Genomic DNA, 20,968 nt, shown 5'->3' on the forward strand with positions numbered 1-20,968 from the left:
GGGGTGGGCGGAGAAGCAATATTGGGAAATGGGAAGGAATTTCTCACACTCGTTCTAAAATGGTTATAGTTTGGTCCCTGTGGTGGATGCTGTTAAAATGACCCATTTCCTAGCCCTCCAATTGGAAACAAAACAATGAAAAAACTGGAAGGGGAGGAAAAGGTCCTGAAGAGCCTCTTTGTTGGCCCCTTCTGAACAACGGGCAAGTGCAGCCTTGGGCGGGACCAAAACCTGAACAGGAAGTCGGACCAACCAAGTTACTGTGCTTGAGACATTTCAGCTCCTAAAGGAGGCCGGGGTAAGTGTAGAGGATGGAGGTGGTGGACAAGGTGGACAACAGAGAATCAGCAGGCAGGGCCAGGAGTCCTCCGTCTGGAAGTGGGTCTCGCCTAGAACTAACCAAGAACTGTGGGGGCCCTGGGAGAACCACAGAACAGAACACACACACCCCGCCTGGAAGAGGAGAGGGGCAACCAGGGTGCCCTGAAACTTGCGGAACCCATGATTTTACCCCCATTATCCAATACCATTGGGGGTAAAGGGTGTCCAGGAAAACGTGGGGGCGGGGAGGGATGGGGCTCCCGTCCAGGAGGTAGGACTCACTTCAAGCGCCCAGAAATTGCTTCCTCTGCCTTATCTAGGACAGAGCTGGCTCAGTGGTTTCCAAAGATCACCCGTGACCGTGGCAGTTTCAGAATCTCTATATAGCAGGGGTTATCAGATGCCCACTAGCTGCCGCGGGTGCTGGCCAGAGGCTGTGACTGCAATAACAATTTACGGCAGAACGAGAAAAGGCTACTGCCTGTGCGGTTAACATGAGCATCTCTCTCTAATATTTCCAGCTCTCCTTTCCTTCCAGGCCCATGGCAGGATTGTCCCTTCCTGTGCTTTGGAGTAAGGTAGAGCCATGTAACTTGCTTTATCCCATAAAATGGGCCTCTCAGGGACATGAGGTTGTCCCAGGGTGAAAGCACTTGAGAGTCTAGGTGAGAATCGCCGATCCTTCTCCTCACCGGCTGAAACGGGTGTGGAACCAGGTACGGCCCTGAGGACGAAATGGTCTTGACTGTGGTGTCAATATAGCAGATGACTTGCCCTGGAGAGTCCGTGGGGTCCACAATGACCCTGACATGATCCAGAAGTAAAATTCTGTGGTGTTAAGGTATGGAGATTTGGGAGAGGTGTTTGTTACCAGGGCCTAACTTAGCCCATCCCAACTCATGGAGTCGAATCAGAGAACGAGCATAGGGAGACTGGTGAAGAGGATATTTGCCCCTGGTCTGTGCTTCTGTTGAACCACCACATAGATGAAGATCCATCACTGAGAACCAAAAACACAGTTTCTGTGACAGATGCTCTCCGTGTGTGGGTGCCTTCAATCCTCACAGCAACACTGTGAAGTCACTCTGACCTCCTCATGTATAGTGTGGAAGGGCTTATGTAATGTGCTGAGGGGCAAACAGAGTCAGAATTTGAACCCAGATCTCTGTAAAGCCAACCCCTAGAAGCCCCAGTGCCTTAAAAACTAAGCATTCCGTGAAAAAGAAAGGAAGGAAAGAAAAACACCAGAATATTTATGGAGTTTCTTCCTACATTGAGTTGGTACTCCCAGCACGAGGGAGCTATGGAAGGGCGGTTTTGGGTTTGGCTAGTTCTTAGACCTGGAACAAATGAGTGAAATCTTTATCTCTTCACCCACTCCCCTCCACTTCTCGGGGGCCTGCCTCTCCTTTCCTCAGATGAAGGCTGAAGGAAGATGGGAAAAAACAAAAGGACTCTACAAGCATCTCTCCCCTGTGCTCCTTGAGAGGGAGCCAAGTGGAAGCGATAAGGTTACTATCCACTTATAAGAAATGGGATAAACTACAGGGCGTCAGAAAAGAACCAGAGGACTATTTCCTCCAAAGCAGCCAGGATAGAACAGTCTTCTGTAAGCTGTAGCTGGTCTCAGCCACCCATTCAATAAATATTTTCTAGGTGCCTTCTTTGTGTGAGGCACAGAGCCAAACACCGTTTCCCCCGAAGGGATAAATGGTCCTGTTGATTTTGAAAATGAAAAACATGATACCTGGATAACAAACCTTATTTCCACAATCCCTTACGGGTTTTTCTGAATCTCCCCGGTGTTCTGAAGACTGAAAACGTGTTCACATCCCATTAGTGACCTCAGTGATGTGAGGGCGTTTATAGTCTTTATGCCACTAACTGCGAATCTTTAGATATTTGCTGAAGACAAATGAATGTGTTTGATTATTGACTAAGCCACCACCCTAGAGTCTGCTGGGGCCAATACATAATATTTTGTATGCTTATGGCAATTCCTCTCAGATTCCAATAACTCCTGCTTCTGAAACGACTTTGGGGCCCAAGGATTTTGGGTAGGGAACCTGACTTTTACTTGAAAGTCTCCTTCACCAATCCCTAGGTAGTCTCGATGACAAGGGTGTGATTAACACCCCGTCTTTCTCAAACAGGAATTGTCCCAAACCTAAGCGTTTATTAGATTTTGACTTCCTTGTGTAGACCAGGAAAAACTAAAAGTACATCACATGCAGTAAACCTTCAAGCTGCTGTAATGCTGTGGGTCTATTCCCATAGCCCATCTTTTTTTCTTTCGAATTAACATCGAATGCTAATAACGCTCATAAACGCAAATAAAGCTCACAGATAACCCACACAACTTGCCCAAAACCGCAAAGAACAATGTTCCTGGCTACTGGATATTTTCTCAGAGTGTTTTCCAAGTCGTGGGTCGTGACACCTTCATCTGGGTACCGAGATCAATCCACTTGCAACCCCTCATTTTCTTTAAAAAAAAAAAAAATGCAGCATAGAACAGAAGATAGCACCCATGCAGTTTCACCAGACTTCTCTTTTAGAACATGGGTGTAGGAATAAACACACACAACCCTATGTATTGTCACACACTTATTGTGGACCGTCATCTATAGACCTGTTCTCTACTATTCTGTAGGAAGCTACTCCATGTATTTACTCATTCACTGGACAAATACGGAATGAAGCTCCCCAAGGGAGACAAGAGTGGGAATGAGGGGGTGGGTTCACGGGCAGGGGAGGAAACCTACATGGAGGACTCAGTGCTTGGTGAGTTTTGAGAGATGGGGGCCATTATGTAATGCAGATAATTAGGGATTTGGGATGAAGGCACAACCCTGATTAGATCAGACCTGCCCTGCCTACCTTACTGAGCTCCAAAAGGAAGATGCTGTGCAAAATTTGACTTTATATGCTTTTTCAAAATTAGAAGTATTATTCTTCTCACATTTAAAGCAAACAAAACACTTTTGCAGACACTCCCTCGTTGGATGGTCCACACTATATGACAAGTGGGACAAAAACTGTTTCTCCCAGGGGTGCCTGGGTGGCTCAGTGGGTTGGGCCTCTGCCTTCAGCTCAGGTCATGATCCCTGGGTGCTGGGATCGAGCCCCGCATCGGGCTCTCTGCTCAGCGGGGAGCCTGCTTCCTCCTCTCTCTCTGCCTGCCTCTCTGCCTCCTTGTGATCTCTCTCTCTGTCCAATAATAAATAGAATCTTTAAAAAAAAATAAAAATTAAAAAAAAAACTGTTTCTCTCATTTGACAAAGTAGCTGAGATTATCTTTCCCAGAGTCACATACCTAACTAACTACTGTCAGCTCGAACCAGGACTCATTTTTTTTTTTTAAAGATTTTATTTATTTATTTGACAGAGAGAGATCACAAGCAGGCAGAGAGGCAGGCAGAGAGAGAGGAGGAAGCAGGCTCCCTGCTGAGCAGAAAGCCCAATGCGGGCCTTGATCCCAGGACCCTGAGATCATGACCTGAGCCGAAGGCAGCGGCTTAACCCACTGAGCCACCCAGGCGCCAGGACTCATTTTTTTTAAAGGATTTTATTTGTTTATTTGAGAGAGAGAGAGCACGAGCACTTGTGCAGGCAGCGGGAGAGGGAGGCACTGACTCCCCGCTTTGCGGGGAGCCCGATGTGAGGCTTGGTCCCAGGATCCTGGGATCATGACCAGAGCTGAAAGCAGACACTTAACCAACTGAGCCACTCAGGTGTCCCTCCCTCAAATCACGACTCTCAATTACAAATCCCAGGCTCTTTTAGTATTCGATATTGGTACCAATTACATTGAGTAGCAGGTTCACATATTACCATTCTCGGGTCTAAACACTTTCAGAACAAGACACTCAGAGATCACTGTACACTGAGCAGCGCATTTTACGCACAGTATGTTGAGGCCCCGTTTGGAAGACCGGCAGCTCTCCTGGGGCCTTTTCAAACACATTCCCTGGGGAAGGGCTGAGGCGTAAGAGGACACCCAGCCATCTGCTCAGGTGTCAGCCAACTCCGTCCCGAAGAGTTCTGGCTGCCTGCGTGCTGATGGCCACACAGGGCTCAACACCAAGTGAATCACAGGCATGAGACACTTAGTTTTTCAAAGGGCACTTGCACACAGTTATACTGGTTGTGATTCAGGCCCCGGGGTCTCTTTTCTTGGCTAACCCAAATCCTCCCCCTACCTCAGCCAGGGTTTTTGTTCATTATGATGGCTTTTCCATCATCCTACCTAAATTGGTGTCACCAGCTCAGACTCTCCTCTGTACTCACATCTCTAACTTGACGCCTCCATTGGAACATATGAGGGGCAGCTTGGTCTATGACCACATCGAGCCCACTCCAACCTCAGGGCCTTTGCATTGCTGTTTCTTCTACTTGGCCCATTCTGCATGGCCCGTTCCCAGTTTTCCTTCAGATATCTGTTGTAATGTCTCCTTCTCAGGAAGCTTGTCCCTGTCTGTCACCACTCAGAATCTCAATCTTTTCATAGTGTATTACTTTCCTTCATTGTACTTGTTACTTGACCTTGAGTTATACAACTCACTATTGGTTTATTTTCAACCTCTCTCTCTCCAGATGCCTGGCACTAAAAACAATGCAGGGTACCTACCTGGGGCTCAATACATACATATAATGAATGAGACAATGGCATACATTTATCTTACCTTGACATCCTGTGACACATGTAGTTTTGTTCCCTTCTGACAGAGTCTCAAACTCACAAGTGGTAAAGACCTCAGGAATCCTCTAAGGCAGGCCTCTAATTGCACAGATGAGGAAGCTGGGACTCAGCATGATACACTGGCTTACACAGGGTTGACTAGTGGGACCCAGAGTCAAAACCCAAGCTGAGGGTTCCTCTCAGTCCGGTGCATTTCTCTCCACCTCCCAAATCAAGGTACACATCCCTAGCAAGACATGAATGCCTATAAACTTAGAACGGTGCCTGGTCCTTTTTTATAGCAATAAAAATTATTAATATAACACAAGAGATAATAATAGATGATAATGTGACCTGACCATCATTCATTAATCATTACTAACTATAGCATGCTAAATGCTATAGAGAGGTACACATGGAGCTCCCAGAAACACAGGGAAAGACAGTTTGAATGATGGTTGACAGATCAGGTCGGACTGTGAGATCTGATCAGCTGCCTTACCTCCAGCCAGAAGGAGTGCAACGCCTGCATTTGGATCTTGGCTTAACCACTCACTGGTTACGTGATCAATTGCTCAGCCCCTCCATGCCTCAGTTTCTCTGTTAAATGGGTATAATCATAGTCTCTTCATAGGGCTCGTGTGAGAATTAAAGCAATTAGTATGTATAACACACTTAAAATAGGAAGTGCCGTATGTGTACTGATACTCTCTACTCTTCTTAAGCACAAGGAGAGGATCACAGCTCGGCAAAGAAGGGGCTCGAAGAATTGGAGGAAGATGTGAACATTTGGAAGGGATCCCAAAGGACAGGTGGAGGGGTTCGTTTTGTTGGGGAGGAGATGAAGTTGTGACAGGTAGCGGTGATGGGAAAATAACATTCCTGGCAGGGAAACGGCCAGAGCAAAGCACAAAGGTGACACATGGGAAGACATGCTGGGCTGTCTCTGGCATCGGGGTGGGAATGAGGCCTGCATCAGATAAAGCTGGAAAGAGAGACAGATGGGTGGTCAGGTCAGAAAGGGCCTGGAAGTCGTACTGGAGAGTTCAGATTTTATTCTTCCAGCAAGCAGGAGCCCTGAGGGGCTCTGAATAGGGGAGTGACATTAAGAATCCTTTGAGGAAGACAACTGGGTCCTGACATCATGTGGTGTAAATTATCTTTGACTCTACTGCTTGGGTAAAATTGGTTGCTGAGCTCCCAGGGGGAGGGGAAGGCAGCTGGGGACGGGGACTTGCTTTGCAGACATACCTCTGGATCCTGCCGTTTGATCTGATCTGTCAAGCCTACAAAGAACATACTGACTTTGCTGTTTCTTAATATGGATTCTGTTATCACCTTGTCTAACGCAATTCTGTTAGGGAGGTGCTGCCCAGGCAACAAGAAACAAGCATGGGTCTGGCCTCAGCCTCAGCAGCTGGTATCAGAATCCTATCGACGGGAGAATGGCTGCATGGCAACCCAACCCCCTGTCCAAGGGCTGAGCCCAGGGGGACAAGCCACAGGAAAATGCCCCCACTTTCTGGTCACTTGGGTGGGGCCAAGGGATACACTCTTGATTCTCCTTAGGCTTCCATTTTTGCTCCCTAGTCAGGGTGTAATTCTGCCTGGTAAGTTTGAGTGTGGTTTAGGGGCTGGCGATATTTGCTCTCTTCCCTACCCAAGGAAAGGCGGGTTTGGCTTTGTTTTCAGTAAAGAGGAAGGAGAAAACAAATTCGTATTTTGGGAATGTCTTCTACGTCCCAGGCACTGTTAGGAGTAATACTAAGGAGAAGTGGGCCTTTATTTCATTACCATAGGAAGTGTAGCAGCCTCTATTCAGCGAATATTGTTACTTTCCAAATTGTACTAAATGCTCAACCTGAAACATTATATTCAATCCTACAGCTATCTATGGAATAGGTTGTGCAATTAGTCCCATTCTAGAGATGAGGAACCGCAGCTCAACAAGGTCCGCTTATCCTTCATTACTAAAGGAATGAGTAGCACACCCAGACTGTTCTCTGCATTGGTCAATCAGGATCCTTTGGTCGTTAAGCAACAGTAACTGATCCTCTCACGTAGGCATGTCCTGGGAAGACTCTGGCACACATAGAATTAGCGGGACACAGGGAGGCGGCAAGGTGACTCTGGAGGCTGAAGGCAAGATGAGGTGCCCGTGCAGGAAAGATCAGATCAGAGGCCACCAATCGATCGGGGAGAACTCTGTTACATTTCAGCCTTTTTCTCTCTTCAAGGGGTTCTCCAGCCATCTATCCAAAGCAGATCGAGTGCCATCCTTCCCCTGGGGGAGACCAGGACACCCGGACTGTCACCCTGTGCTCTCTCTGCAGATTACATCCAGTGGTAATACCCTCCAAAGCGGGGTGCAGGTAGAAAGGAGAGAACAATGAATGTTCACCCCATTCTTCTGGGTGGATCTATTCTAGTGAGCTTATTTCTCAGCTTTGCTAAGGTCCTCCCTCCCCTTCTGGTGATTTGTGAATAAAGACAGAAAAAGAAAGAGTGGGCATTTAATAACAATTCCTTTTATTTTAATGGACCCCTGAGTCTTTACTGATCATACCCAGAAACACACATACAGTGGTGAAGTTTCCAGGTTGCAGTGGGGTAAACACCTACCTAATGGAAAAGAAAAACTACACACCAACTACGCCGGGTAATCGGTGAAACGTGAACGGAATAAACTTGGTAAAATATGCCCAGTTTTCGGCATGTATATTAGATATCATGAAATATTTTTATTATCCTCTCAAATATAGATTTCTTTTGAATTGCATTTCAATTATATTTTTAAAGGCACAATTCACAAGTCATTTGTCGACGTTAATTCATGCCCGCGCACAAGCACCATGAAGATAGCTTCGTGATGATCATCTGAAGAACCCAGACCCATAGTTTTCACCACTGAGTGGCTTTTATCTACCCGTTTACTGTTATCTGCAATAAAGCAAATCATAATTTGCTACAAGGAAGATCATAATAATTAAATGTCTATCTGACATACTACATTACTATTTAGGTGGCTTTACGAACAGATAAATGCGGAGAGGGATGAAGGCAGCCGGGATGTCAGGAAGGGGTCCTCTCCACCACGGCACTCTCACCCTCAAACAGTGACTCATGGGCCTTGGCGATTTTTAGTGATGCAATCAGGCTAGTTCTCATTAGCTGCTGCAAGGACATACCCGCCAATCCCCAAAGGCTTTGCCGCCTGATGATAAACGTATGTGGCTGAAGGGTTCGTGTTCAGGAATAATTTAGAAACTTCTCAATTCACAGACTCACTCTTTTCTTAGAGGTATTTCCTCCCCTGGTTCCCCTGTACTCTGTCACACCCTCTTCCTACCCTATCTTCCAACCTCCTCCCAGGATACCTCCTTTCTCATCCAATTTGCAGCTTCAGGTAAACAGTACTCAACAAATGACATAACTTCCCCTTCCGATAAGCCACTCCCACCATTCCCCCAACCCGTTTTGCCCTGCTTTGTGACGTCTGGCTGGGAATGTCACGATGGCCTCTTTGTCTCCTACCTGTCTAGAGCAGGTACCAGTCCCTTTGAAAACCATAAATCAGGTCTTGCCATTCACTCATCTTTAAAAATACCTCTGTTCAGGAGACTGAGAAACAAGAGCCTTTCGATTCCTGGCTGCTGTCCACCTCTGACTCTTCCTGGCTCCTCAGAGCCATGTGACATTCTGGGTACACCTTAATTAGAGCATCACAACCACCTGCCCACCTGTCTGCTTCGTCACAGACTGAGATCTCCCTGCAGCCAAGGTCCAACTCATTCACCTTTGCATCTCCAGAGCCAAGCTCCTAGCTCCTGACTGAGAGTGAGTGCTCAGTAAGTATTTGAGAAAAAAATGAATTTTGGTTCCTAGTAAGCTGAAATATATATTTACAAACACACAGACAGACAGACATATATGTAAATATATGTTTGTAATATGTTAGTAAGCTCATCAATTATTATTTATTGTTAAGCCTAAAACTCTCAATTCCATTTCAGCATCATTTAGAAAAAGTCGTCTGTTTGCAAAAACTTGGTATGTATGGAGAGGTCACAAGATGGCTCCTATAGAATTAGCAAAATGGCATTTGCATGTCACCTCATTTTTATCACTTAAAATGAGCACTTCCCCAGATCACAAGGGCATAAACTTCCTTTGCCACCTTCATTCTCTGGATAGGCACTGAGGACTATTGCTTGGAGATACCCTGAACCTTGCCAGGCCAAGTTTGGGCATCTATGGGGTAAGAGGCCAAGTGAGGCCAAGCCTGCACAGATGGCCACGTCACTGGGGTCCTGCAGCCTGCAGGCACCCTGAGCAAGCCCCGCTGACTCACCAGCACCAGTGCGAGCCGCCTTCGCTGGACGTGACCGTGTACCCCAGTCTCAAATATGTAGCTCCCGAGCATTTCCACAGCCCTGTTCTAAATCTCTGTTTGTAATTTTTAGATAACATTTCAGCAATTTCAGGTTGGTAACTTAATGATTCTAATGCCATTCTCTAAGATGACTTTTTTTTTTTTTTTTTTTTTTATGATCTATCTTTCTCGGAGTCACCGTGGCAGTTTCCCCTCTTAGGTATTACTTTCGACAGGCAAACTTTGATTATTCGAGTGCCCCAGGGGATGTGCTGAAATTTAAGTTAAGTGAGATTTCAGGTAATTGGAAGAGTTTATAATGTGAACTATAGTAGCTGGGGGGTATGTGAAATTCACTGACAGTCTTGGTTAACTGAAGTTAGGAATAACGAAGGTTTGCCTGGATATCTATTTCAATCCTTCGCCCTGTTATTTCTCCCTTCCTCCCTCTCCCCACCTTCTCAGTCTCTATGCTCTCTGCGTGTGCTCCTGTTCTTTGCAGGCCTATAGAGATGAGGAGGAAATGCGAGGAAAAACGACTGGCTTTCCTCCTAGTTGACCATAAATGGTGGAGGAAATCCCTCTCATTTGCTGAAGACAGCATACATTTTTAAAAATCATTGCTTGCCTAGAGTGAGTTTGTGCTGTCTGCAGTGCTGGGCTGATGTGACCTTGCCTCCGGCCGCAATGCTGACGACAGGGTGTGCAATTCTGGTTCATTTCAGAGATCTGGTGTTCGGGATGGGGGGCTGAAATTCCCCATGCATCTGAGGCTCTCCCTTTTCCACCCAGGTTGCCAGGGGCCCGGGATACACTAATGCTCACATATGCAATAACACATTATAACATATGACGGTCACATGTGGAATGTGATGCTAGATCCACTTGTCACTTCACTAAAGGATAATAATTCAATTCAACTGCAGAAAGCTTTTCTTGTGGGCTGGGTAGCAATAAGAAGCCAGCAAACCATGGACAACATTTTGGTCAAACTGTCTTTAAAAGTTATAACATTGTTGCGGTTCATCTTCCCCTGGCCTCAAAAAGAAATCATTAAAAACAACCCAAAAGGCGCCTGGGTGGCTCAGTGGGTTAAGCTGCTGCCTTTGGCTCAGGTCATGATCTCAGGGTCCTGGGATCGAGTCCCGCATCGGGCTCTCTGCTCGGCAGGGAGCCTGCTTCCCTCTCTCTCTCTCTCTCTCTCTGCCTGCCTCTCCATCTACTTGTGATTTCTCTCTGTCAAATAAATAAATAAAATTAAAAAATAAATAAATAAAAAATAAATAAATAAAAACAACCCAAAACCCTAAAAATCCTACTATGGATGAGCCCCACCGACCGCTGTATAACCACCTGCTCCTAACTTCTCAGATCTGCCCCCAAATACCAGAAGGCAGAAGAGACCTCTAGCAGACCCTCCACTTTATAGATGAGGCTCAAGGAGGACTACAACCAAGTCCAGGACTATCCTTTAACAAAAGGGAATTTGGGAGGCACCAAGACAAAGGGACCATGAATAGACACAACATGGCATCTGGGATTTACAGTGAAATGATGTGGCTCTCATGGCCGTCACCAACGAATGGCCATGAGAAGCCACTCACCCTGCTCTGGGCTTCGGTTTTCTCTTTTATAAATGCTGTGTGACTGACCATCAACATCTTGGGGTCTACTCTGTGCCCAAAGGTGATTTAGCATTTCACATATATACATCATTCATCCTTATCACAACCCCAAAATGCAGACATTATTCCCTTCTACGGATGAAGAAGCCAAGGCTCTGGGAGATTAAAAAAAGGTCACACAACTTGTAAGTGGCAATGGTGGGATTTAAACCCAGGCTGTCCCACGCCCTTCCTCCCCGTCCTGCCACAGTGCCCCGTGCCTCCCTCAGAGAAGAATCATACAGAGTCTATAAAACAATGCATGTGGAAAAGCACTTGAGGGACATGGGTGGCTCATTCGGTTAAGCATCCAACACTTATTTCGGCTCAGATCATGATCTCAGGGTCATGAGATTGAGCCCTGCGTCAGGCTCTGTGCTGTATGTGGAGCCTGCTTCTGATTCTCTCCCTCTCCCTCTGTGTCTGTCCCTCCCCCAACCCCCATGCACGCATGCACACACGCTCTGTCTCTCAAAATAAATAAAATATTTAAAAAAATAAAAATAAAAAAGCACTCGATAAATTCTAAAGGGACCAATCTTTCTCATAATCACAATAATCCAAAGAACTACATCAGTCCTATTCAAAGAAAGAAAACAACCTTTATTCCTAAGTCTGTCAGCAGACCTTGCCTTTCTGAAAAATGTCATCTCCCTGCTGGGATGAATAGCTCCATAAGAGGGTCAGAGTGCTCAAGATGGAGATTCAACTCAAGACGGAGCATTTGTGGGAATATTCCCCGGCTCCCATCCCTCTGACACTTGAGTCAGGTGCAGATACTCCAAAGCAAGGAGGGGTTCCATCCCTGTGTGCCCCAAAAGGCAGTCATCTGCAGACTAGAGATCTTGACATCAGACATGCAAATCCATCACCATTTTAATTATCTAAGTAAATAGAGCTCTTACCACCATCTGCCAAGATGCCAACCAGTCGTGATCATCACGGCTCCCCCCGCAGTTCTCTCTGTGTGAGAACCATGGAGTCATCGTTCAAGGGGCCACTTGGGCCCACATTTCTGCCAACAGGATGAAGGCGTCCGCAGCTGAAGCCTGCGGCTGGGAGCCAGTGCTGCCCTCTTTCTGCGCTAGCTCACCTTCTTCTGAGCACAGCTCCCTTGCTCCTGCACTTGTTGTCACCACCTCTGGGCAGCACTGACGAGTGGGAAATTTCCCTCAACAAGAACCATTGTTTTAGAACTCAACCCCACAGCAGAAAGCTGGGTGGAGAGGCATTCTGGAACATGGGAGGGTGTGCAATCCCGGTGATTCAAATCACAGGAGCTTTCAGAGAACAGACTACACTATAAACGCTCCTTTAGGTGAGGGCTCTGTCCACGTCTGTTTCTCTGGCTGGTAATGGTGCCGATGGGTCGATTATGCCAGCAAAGGGCTCCTATGGATGATCTGAATTTATTGTGGCTTTCAGGGAGAGGGCAAAATCCTCATTGGCCCCACATCACCAACAAGCCATGAGCCAATATTGGGGATGATTTTCTCATTTCCCTTGACAGGCCATTTGTCCACCACCATCACGGGTCATCAGAAAACCATTTAAATGACAATGAAATGGGTTGTTCCAGTTCAGTCTTCTGCAAGTACAGACACAAGACCTGACACTTAAAAGGAATTCCTTCGGAGGAGACATCACTGATGCAGGTAGTGTCAAGGTTTGGGCATTTCTCTTTCAGTAAGGAAATTTAGTGATAATCAGGATTGCTACAGACAGTAACATCAAAAGGACCGACTAAATATATGGCCAGGAGACCATTCTAAAAGGAGATGAAATTTCAGAGGCAGAGAGACCTAAAACGACATGATGGATGGCAGTGGATATCCCAAGTAAGACCCTGAGCTTGGAGGAAGGGGGGTCAGACTTTCCTGAATTCCAGTCTCTGTCCTGCCAGTTCTAGCTGAATGACCTCAAGCAAGTTAATCTATCTCTTGCTGAGCCAAGGATGCCTTATTTGTAGATGGGGACCATGAGAGTCTCTACTTCATAGGGTTTGTGAGGTGAAAGGAGATAATGAACAAGGCATTTAGTCCAGTAACTGGCATATAGCTGGCACTTAGTGAGAAGTTATCTTTATCATCATCATCCTCATGATCCACAAGCATCATGTTCATGGCTATCATGAGGACTGTTGCTGTCTGTACTGTGTGTGAGTGTGCAAAGACCAGAGTAGTCAAAACAAGTTGTTGAGTAAGACCTAGCAAGCCTGATGGGCCTAGATCTCACATATGACCATGTGTGCATCAGACAAAACACTGATGGCAGACCCTCCTGCACCCCTCATTGCATGCCAGGTCCATGCTGGGCACTTGACGCACATTCCCAGTGAGGCCCTATGAGGTAGGTATTACTAGGATCCCCTACATCCATGTAAAAGTATTGGTCAATGAGAGGGAAGCAGAAGTGTCCTGGGAGACTGCTGGGAAGTTTCCTTAAAGGAAGGAGCCCACTCTTCTTCATGTCTTCTTCTTCCTGCAAAATACTGGTCCCAGAATAGAAAGCTCTGCTCTTGGAATAGTGGATGAGAGAAACAGAAGGTGCCTGGGTCCCAGACAAATTATAAGCCACCTTATCAGCCCTAGATGGTCTTCCTTTAAATTCACTGTCCTTGAGGGAAAAATATAGATAACTCTATTTTATCCAAACCACCACTGTTTCTGGTATTACCTTAAAATTAATCCCCAAAAATATGCCAACATGGCCAAACAATGGATACCGAGGAAATGTGGCACCTTTTAATGGAAGATACGTAACTGAGTTCACAATAGAGCCCTGTGTCACCACTGGCCAGTGTCACTGGATATCTATGACACAAAAGCATAAAAGCATGACACCAAGGTTTGAATGAGTTTAAATTAAAGGACACTTCCCTTTCAGCTCGATAATTCAAACTATACCAGCACCACACTATAGCAACTCTGTTTGGTCACTCTCTCATTCACTCATTTGGTGATGCTGTGGTCAAGTAGGGAAAACACAGATTTTGGGGTGAAAAGAACCTGGGTTCCGATCCCAGATCTGGCATTACCAGCATATTCTCTTAGGCTGCCTCATCAACTCTTAGCCATACAGATCACAGCAAGTGAAATGGTAATTCTAGCTGCCTCTCAAGGTGGTTGGGGGGAATAAATGAAGCATAGTAAGTGATAATATATTAAATAGTGCTGAATACCTGTGTCCTTTTTCCTTCCAACATGCCCCTAGACCAAACCTTATCTGCCTGGCACATGACCAGGGCTTAATAAATGGAAACCATGTACAAATAACTTTACTGCTGTTGGTCATAATAATGATACTGAGGGAGTAGTAGGGATCATGGTAGTGTTCCTAATAACAGTGATAGTAAAATAATCGAAAGCCAAACCAAGGAAGGGTGAGAGCCAGGGATGTCTCCAAGTGTGCACTGTGAATGCCTACATGATCAGAACGGAGCTGGTCGGCACTGGGCAGGAAACTGTCTCTGGGGGGAGCACGGCACTTCTCTCATGAATCCTCATGCCTGTTCCCAGTAATCAAAACAGCTGTTTTCCTCACTCACCGAGCAATCTTGTAATCGGAAAAGAGCCTCTCTCTAAACCCAGGTGCTTAAATTTTGTCCAATAATTCCTCCCCTCTCTTAAAACTAATTTTTAAGAAGTTGAGGGATGGGATGAAGGAACCCCTTGAAATTGCTCTCCTGTACGGGTGTTTGCACGCCACATGGTAGGACGTGAGATGTCCTTGCCGATGCACAGGGTTGGTTATTAGGACATTCAGCATAACTCATGCGTATTCAAAGAAACTAAGTGAGCACAAACTGGCCTTGCAAAAAACCATAGGCAAATCTCCAAGTCACTGTCCCTGCAGCCTGTTCAAGATCTTGAGAGAACCCTGATGTCAGACATCTGAGCATTCTGATAATGGGAAACAATGCAGCAAGAAATTCTACAACATAGCTTCAAATTCAGCAAGTATGTGGTTTGTCAATACGGTGGAACCCCACACCGCCATAGAGATTGTGTTGATGATGCTGTGAGTGAGGGACATGGACACTAGGCACTACTTATTGCTGAGTAGGAAAAAGAACAAGTTATAAAAATAGCATCCAGTGACAGAACTCAAAATAATGGTTATGGGGGTGCGGGGACATTGAGTTGACTGGGAAAGGCATACAGAGCCTTCTGGGGAGCTGGAATGTTCTAGATCTTGACGTGGGTAGTGGTTACACAGGTGCATGCACATGCCAAAAGACATCGAGCATTCACTGTGTGCACTCACTGTATGTGTGTTAGCCTCAACACAAATGAAAAAATAAAATAAAATAAAGCAGCCTATGATACAAACTCATTTTTAGAAATAAAGACATGGAGGGCAACTGGATGGCTCGTTCAGGTAAGCATCTGACTCTTGGTTTTGGCTCAGGTCATGATCTCAGTGTCCTGAGATGGAGCCCCATGTTGGACTGGGTGCTCAGTGTGGAGTCCACTTGAGAGTCTCTCTCTCCTGCTGCTCACACACATACTCTCTCTCTCTCTCTAAAATAAGTAAGCTCTCTCAGGAAAGAAGGAAGGCAGGGAGGGAGGAGAGAAAGGAAGGAAGGAGAAAGGAAAGACGGGCATGAAAAAATGCCTGAGAGATTATACACCACAATGTTAACAGCAGTCAGCTCTGGGTACTGGAATTACAGTGATTTCCTTTTAAACACACCTATATTTTCCAAATTTGGGGAGTGTGTCAACCGACTCGGACACTTAAAGTTAAATCCATCCTGACCCAAAGTTTGACATCTCTCCGTGACACCTGCAGCCGCTCACTTTTCTTCCCCACCGGCCTTTCCTTCTTCACTCCCAGACTCCAGCCGGCGAGGGTAAGGCCCCCAGAGCTGCCTGAGGAACTCTCTGTGATGGGTCAGGTAGACAGGACGAGGGTGGGGGATGGGGAGAATGGCCCCTTGACACTATTAGATTCTCACACTGCCCTGAGCCTCTGCTCAGACAAGACTAGGTTGCCTGGCGCACCTGCCTTCAGCCTCCATAGCAGAGGCGATATCCCGACTGTCCTTCAGTTTTGGTCACGTCTGCAGGTATCTCTGACACTGCTTTGGCTCAACTTCCGGCCTCTACTGATGTCTGGGTAGGGATCTGGACCCAGACCCCGGGAATCCAAGCCTTTGGGTGGGAAAAACATCTGACTTGAAGTGAACAGGCATGTCTCCACACACTCGTTTCTTTGAGCGACCATCAGCCAGGGCTCTGCATTTCCATTTCTTCATTTATAAAAGGACACTACCCCCTGCTCATTCTAACTGAGAAGGTGATTACGAGGATAAGGGAGTGGAGAGGAAGGTGAAAACTCCTGTTGCCTTCTAGCCCCAACTTTTAGCAAAGTGCCTGAGGCTGTGTTCACCCTGTTAAATATCAGTGGAAGGCAGAGAGATGTAAGGTATTCTTTCTTTTTTATTTTTTAAGATTTAATTTATTTATTTGACAGACAGAGATCACAAGTAGGCAGAGAGGCAGGCCGAGAGAGAGAGCAGACTCCCCGCTGAGCAGAGATCCTGACACGGGGCTCAATCCCAGGACCCCGGGATCATGACCTGAGCCAAAGGCAGAGGCTTTAACCCACGGAGCCACCCAGGCACCCCAAGGTACTCTTTTTACTAATTATTTCTCGTGATGAGAAGATGACTGCAGGGACCAGGGAAGTTGCGTAACTTCTTTGCATGAAAGCCACCTGTGGGAGCCAACAACCTTGCAGTGAGATTCACATCTAGCCCGAGCAGAGGCGGACACTGGTGAGTGTTCAGATGCGCTCAAATACAGGTCAGAGCCCATTACGGAAAGTAGCTCTTCAGAACCAAATGATTTCCCACCGGCAGCTTCCGCCTGACTCTTTCAAGCAATATATCTGACACAATAAAATTTCAGTTTGGGAGAAAAGAAGAGAAAGAAGGGGTGGCTGAGAGGGAGACGGGGAGGGAGGAAATGACTTGTAGTGAATTCATAAATCCCTTGGAGCTTATTAAAAGGCGATTTGACTTACTCCCTTTAAAAGATCACAATCTGTATTTTGGAAGTCAGAAGGTCTGTGAGATCAGACAGATAAAAGGGGGCTTTGGGGGAAGAAACAAATGGGAATGTTGCTCTGACAAACCAAAAATGAATGTCCTTGTTTCAAATTCAGGATTTTTTCGATTCAGGTATTCCCGGAGAGCCCGAGAGGTTTGGCATCTCTTTCAGATTTGTCTGCTGCGAGCAGGACATCGTGCCGGGTATAAAGGCAGATTCAAATCTGCATCCGCCCATTCCTGCTCTGAGGAACTCCAGGCCGGAGATAAGGCACATACGTAAATCATTCCCACCTAGGGAGGCCAGGGTCACAGAGGGGCACCTGGATACGAGGGGGCCACAGACGGCTGAAGACCTTCTGGTTGGAGGTGAAGGTCGTTACCACTGAGCCTCAGGAGAGGAGTGGGAAGAAGCAAGAGAACCTCCTGCTCAAGGGCCCAGCCTGAGCAAACAGCAGGTGTGTGGAAACACAGGCTCCCGGCAGAGACCCAGCGTGGCTCCACGGAGCAGGAGCACAGGACACGTGAAAAGGAGAAACAAGATACGGCGGGAACATCTGCTTTGTGAAGGTAAGGGGAGTCGAAGTCCAAGGGAGAGCCAGCAGGAGCTCCAGAGACTTTTGAGCAAGAAAGGCCAGAAGCCCAGTCGCTTCCAGGCGCTCAACCACGCAGAGGGGAGAGGGTGGAAAGGCAGAAGGGGGTGCAGGAGGCAGGCAGGCTGACGAGGGCACACCTCCGCCAGGGAGGGGGCTACTGCTCCTTCTCTGTGAGTCACTGCCTGAGCACTGAAGTCCGCTCACTAACAGGCTTCTTCCGCCCCAATCAAACGAGGGGAGGAGAGTGTGGGCAGCAGATGGCTCTGAAGACCAGAGAGGCGTGCGAGCAGGAGGCTGGACTCGGGGAGAGTAGGGCGGATGCAAGGTCGGAGGGCGAGGGAGGAGTGTGCGGAAGAGGCCAGGGAAATGGAAGGCGCCCAGGAGGGACTGAGTAACCGGTATGTGCGCCAGGAGGTCCAGCAAAGCTGGAGACCCTCAGAGAAAAGGTGACAGACTGGCCCCAATGGCACTCACCAGACTGCAGCACATTAAAAAGGAAATTGGAACTGGCTAGAAAGAAGGAGTTCCCTCCTTGCCGCCTCTAATAGGGCCCGGGTTATGGGGTCTGCAGACGGCCGAGCAGGCAAGTACGCCCACCTGTACCCCATCGACATGAATCTTCAGCAGCGTCGTGCTAACAACCAGCAGCTGACACATGGCCTCTCCCGGCAGCAGCTTCTCCGAAACCCTGCGAAAGGTTTTCCCAAAGCCCCACAAGGACTGGACCACCACCTCCACCAGAGATGCTGAGGACTTCCAAACACACTTTCACGTATCTCACCTCACTTTATCCCCATCTTAGGTGAGAGATACAAGATAGATAATAGGCAGATAATATCCTCACGGTAGGAAGTCCTGAGGGATTGAGGTCTTGGAGAAGTCAGGAGATTCGGTGGGGCTTGATGACTTAGGTTACCCACTGCAGCCTGAGCCCAGCAGCTGGCAGGACACAGGCCATGGGCTGAGGCCACGTGACGCTCTCTCTCAGCGTCTTCAGGGCCATGATCAGGCAGGGGGGAGAGGCTGGAAGGGGGGCACAGCTGCAGATGAGCAGGGCTGGCTTCAAAGAGAATATCAGAAATAGTAGCATGAACTGTGCTTCCTTCCTCCTTTCCTTCTCTTTGTTCCCTCCCTTCCTCCTTTCTTTCCTTCCTTTCCAGAGTCCCTACTAAGCCTCATCTGCCTGGAATTGTACTAGATATTGTTGGCCACCCACCTCTCGGAGGGTCCCCGTCCTTTGGAATCCTTGCCTTGTCGTGCTGCCAACAATCCCCCACACCATCGTCCCAAGTCAAATATACTCTCCACTTCCCAGGTAAAATACACCAGGCCTAGGGGAGGTAAGAAACTCAAGTGTAGGATGTGCTATTTGATCTGGGCCTCAAAGTACATGTAGGAGGTCACTGTGGACACACGCAAAGGCCCAGAGGTGCCTGAAGGCATGGAATGATCTGGTATCTGTCAGGAGTTCTGTGGAGAGTGGGGGAAGTGGTAGCCGAAGGGGAGTTGCTGGAGATAAGGAGGGAGTAGGGCCCCTGGAGGGCCTGGTTTTTCACTCCTAAGGCCTCGGGAGGCCATCAGTTGAGGCAAAGGAATGGTAAATCCTTCCCATGCTTCTAATGACAAATCCAGCTGGACAGCGGGACATGGAAGAAAGATCTTACAGGGTGTGGCAGATATTCTGGGGAGAGTGGGTAAGAACCTGGGCCATGGTGAGACAGTGGGAGTGGTGACCCAGAGCCCGGATTAAAGACTTGTTCCTGAGCAGAAAATAGGGGCCTTCATTAATAATTAGATTGGGTTCTGCTGGGAGGAAGAATTACAGACTCTGTAGTGATGTCATTAATTGAGATGGGATGGAAGAAGGGAAGAGACCCAGGAACGGCGGAGAGCAGGGGGAGGATGAATTGAGGTTAGGGCACAGGGAGTGTGAGGTGCCCAGAGACATGTCCAACAGTCCCGTGGAGGAATGCCCAGCATGGAGGGAAAAAAGAGTGGAGTGTCATAGACTGCAAGGTCAGGACCACAAAGGCTGAAGCCTGAAGACAGACCACAGCGTATGGCAAGCAGGAGGCTTGTTCTGGATGGCCTTGGCAAGAGCATTTGCAGGAGTAAAGAAGGGGTAGAAGGTAGACACAGGTGGGCTGAGAGTGAGGAAAACAAGGGGACAGAGGAAGAGGTACAGCTGGGCTCCTGTGTCCAGCTCAATCCTTACCTGTACCACTTACGTACCTTCCTTCCCAATGCATTCAGGTAATTTCTCCCCTGCTCAAAGCGTACGATCACGCCATCAGTCCCCTCAAGAGTCAAGGCCACACTCGGGATCCTAGCACTCTCTCTATCGCTAACAGGGCATTTCAGGTCTGTGTAACAACCACCACACCAAGCCCCACTATGTGTTGTCAACCAGAAACCAGACTTGGTAATTCCTAAACAAGCCTTACATTTTGCCACCTCTGCACCTCTGTTATTTCTGTTCCTTCTGCCTAGAACACCCTTCCTTTATACTTCTACTTGCTCAAATCCTGCCCAACCTTCTAGGCACAAGAACCTTCCTCGATCCCCCAAGCTACATTAACTTCCCCTTGACCAGCAGAGCACTTACCAAAATGTATGTCCCAGGGTAGTGGCCTTATCCCCATTCTCTACCACCACTGGACTTTAAACCCCTCAAGAGCGACTGTCTGGTGTCCAAGGCCCTGCACAGAGTAGTTCTCAATCTGTGTCTGCTGTGTTGAAGACCTCCCGCTGCTATACCCTGTCCCATTTTAAAGGCTGTCCTTTACTCCTCCATCATGCCAACCAACCCGACTAATGCAGGAACGGATCCATCCAATGTCACTAATACTCTACCTGTGTGTCAGCCATTTAATAAAGCTATAGGTGGGCAGGCATATGGAGGAGTTAATTTCCAAAAGTTAGGATGTGAAATCCAAGTAGAGGTCTTGCCTATGGGCTAGAACTACGTTGGTTCTGGGGTGTTATTCAGTATCCCCTCTCAGTTTCTGCTCCTCTTGAGTCATAGAGTGAAACACATTCCTATCTCCTACCTCACACAGGCGGACATGGTCCCTTCTCTTAGGAGCTCATAACTGGTGTAGGAGTTAAGATCCACACACAGAGAAGGTCTCTTCCTTCCTCTGGGAGCATTTTCATGAGGGATGAGTGGGGTGGAACCTGAGCTACATAAGGCAACAGCTTGAAGAGCTCCCTTCAAGCCTGGGTGGTCATGGATGATTTTATGAGGGATGTGGCTTCTGTTCCACCTGGAAGGACTAG

At 47.5% G+C, this 20,968-nt stretch overlaps 1 protein-coding gene across 4 annotated transcripts in view; it reads right to left on the reverse strand.

Moving 5' to 3' along the window:
- CCDC149 (coiled-coil domain containing 149) overlaps window positions 1-20,968 on the reverse strand; it is a 98,827-nt gene that overhangs the window by 68,563 nt on the left and 9,296 nt on the right. Inside the window, exons 1-2 of one of the 4 annotated variants that reach the window (XM_032333997.1) lie at window positions 9,350-10,407; window positions 449-453 (exon numbers count right to left, since the gene is read on the reverse strand). The exons of 2 other annotated variants lie outside the window; for them this stretch is intronic. In XM_032333997.1, the coding sequence (XP_032189888.1) occupies window positions 449-453; window positions 9,350-9,425 (81 nt within the window). In that variant the 5' untranslated portion in view covers window positions 9,426-10,407. Of the gene's footprint in view, window positions 1-448; window positions 454-9,349; window positions 10,408-20,968 lie in introns of those variants that run through there. One more of the 4 variants, XM_032333998.1, reaches the window with a different exon arrangement.

The sequence above is a fragment of the Mustela erminea genome, chromosome 2 (assembly GCF_009829155.1).
Source record: "Mustela erminea isolate mMusErm1 chromosome 2, mMusErm1.Pri, whole genome shotgun sequence".
Taxonomy (NCBI): domain Eukaryota; kingdom Metazoa; phylum Chordata; class Mammalia; order Carnivora; family Mustelidae; genus Mustela; species Mustela erminea.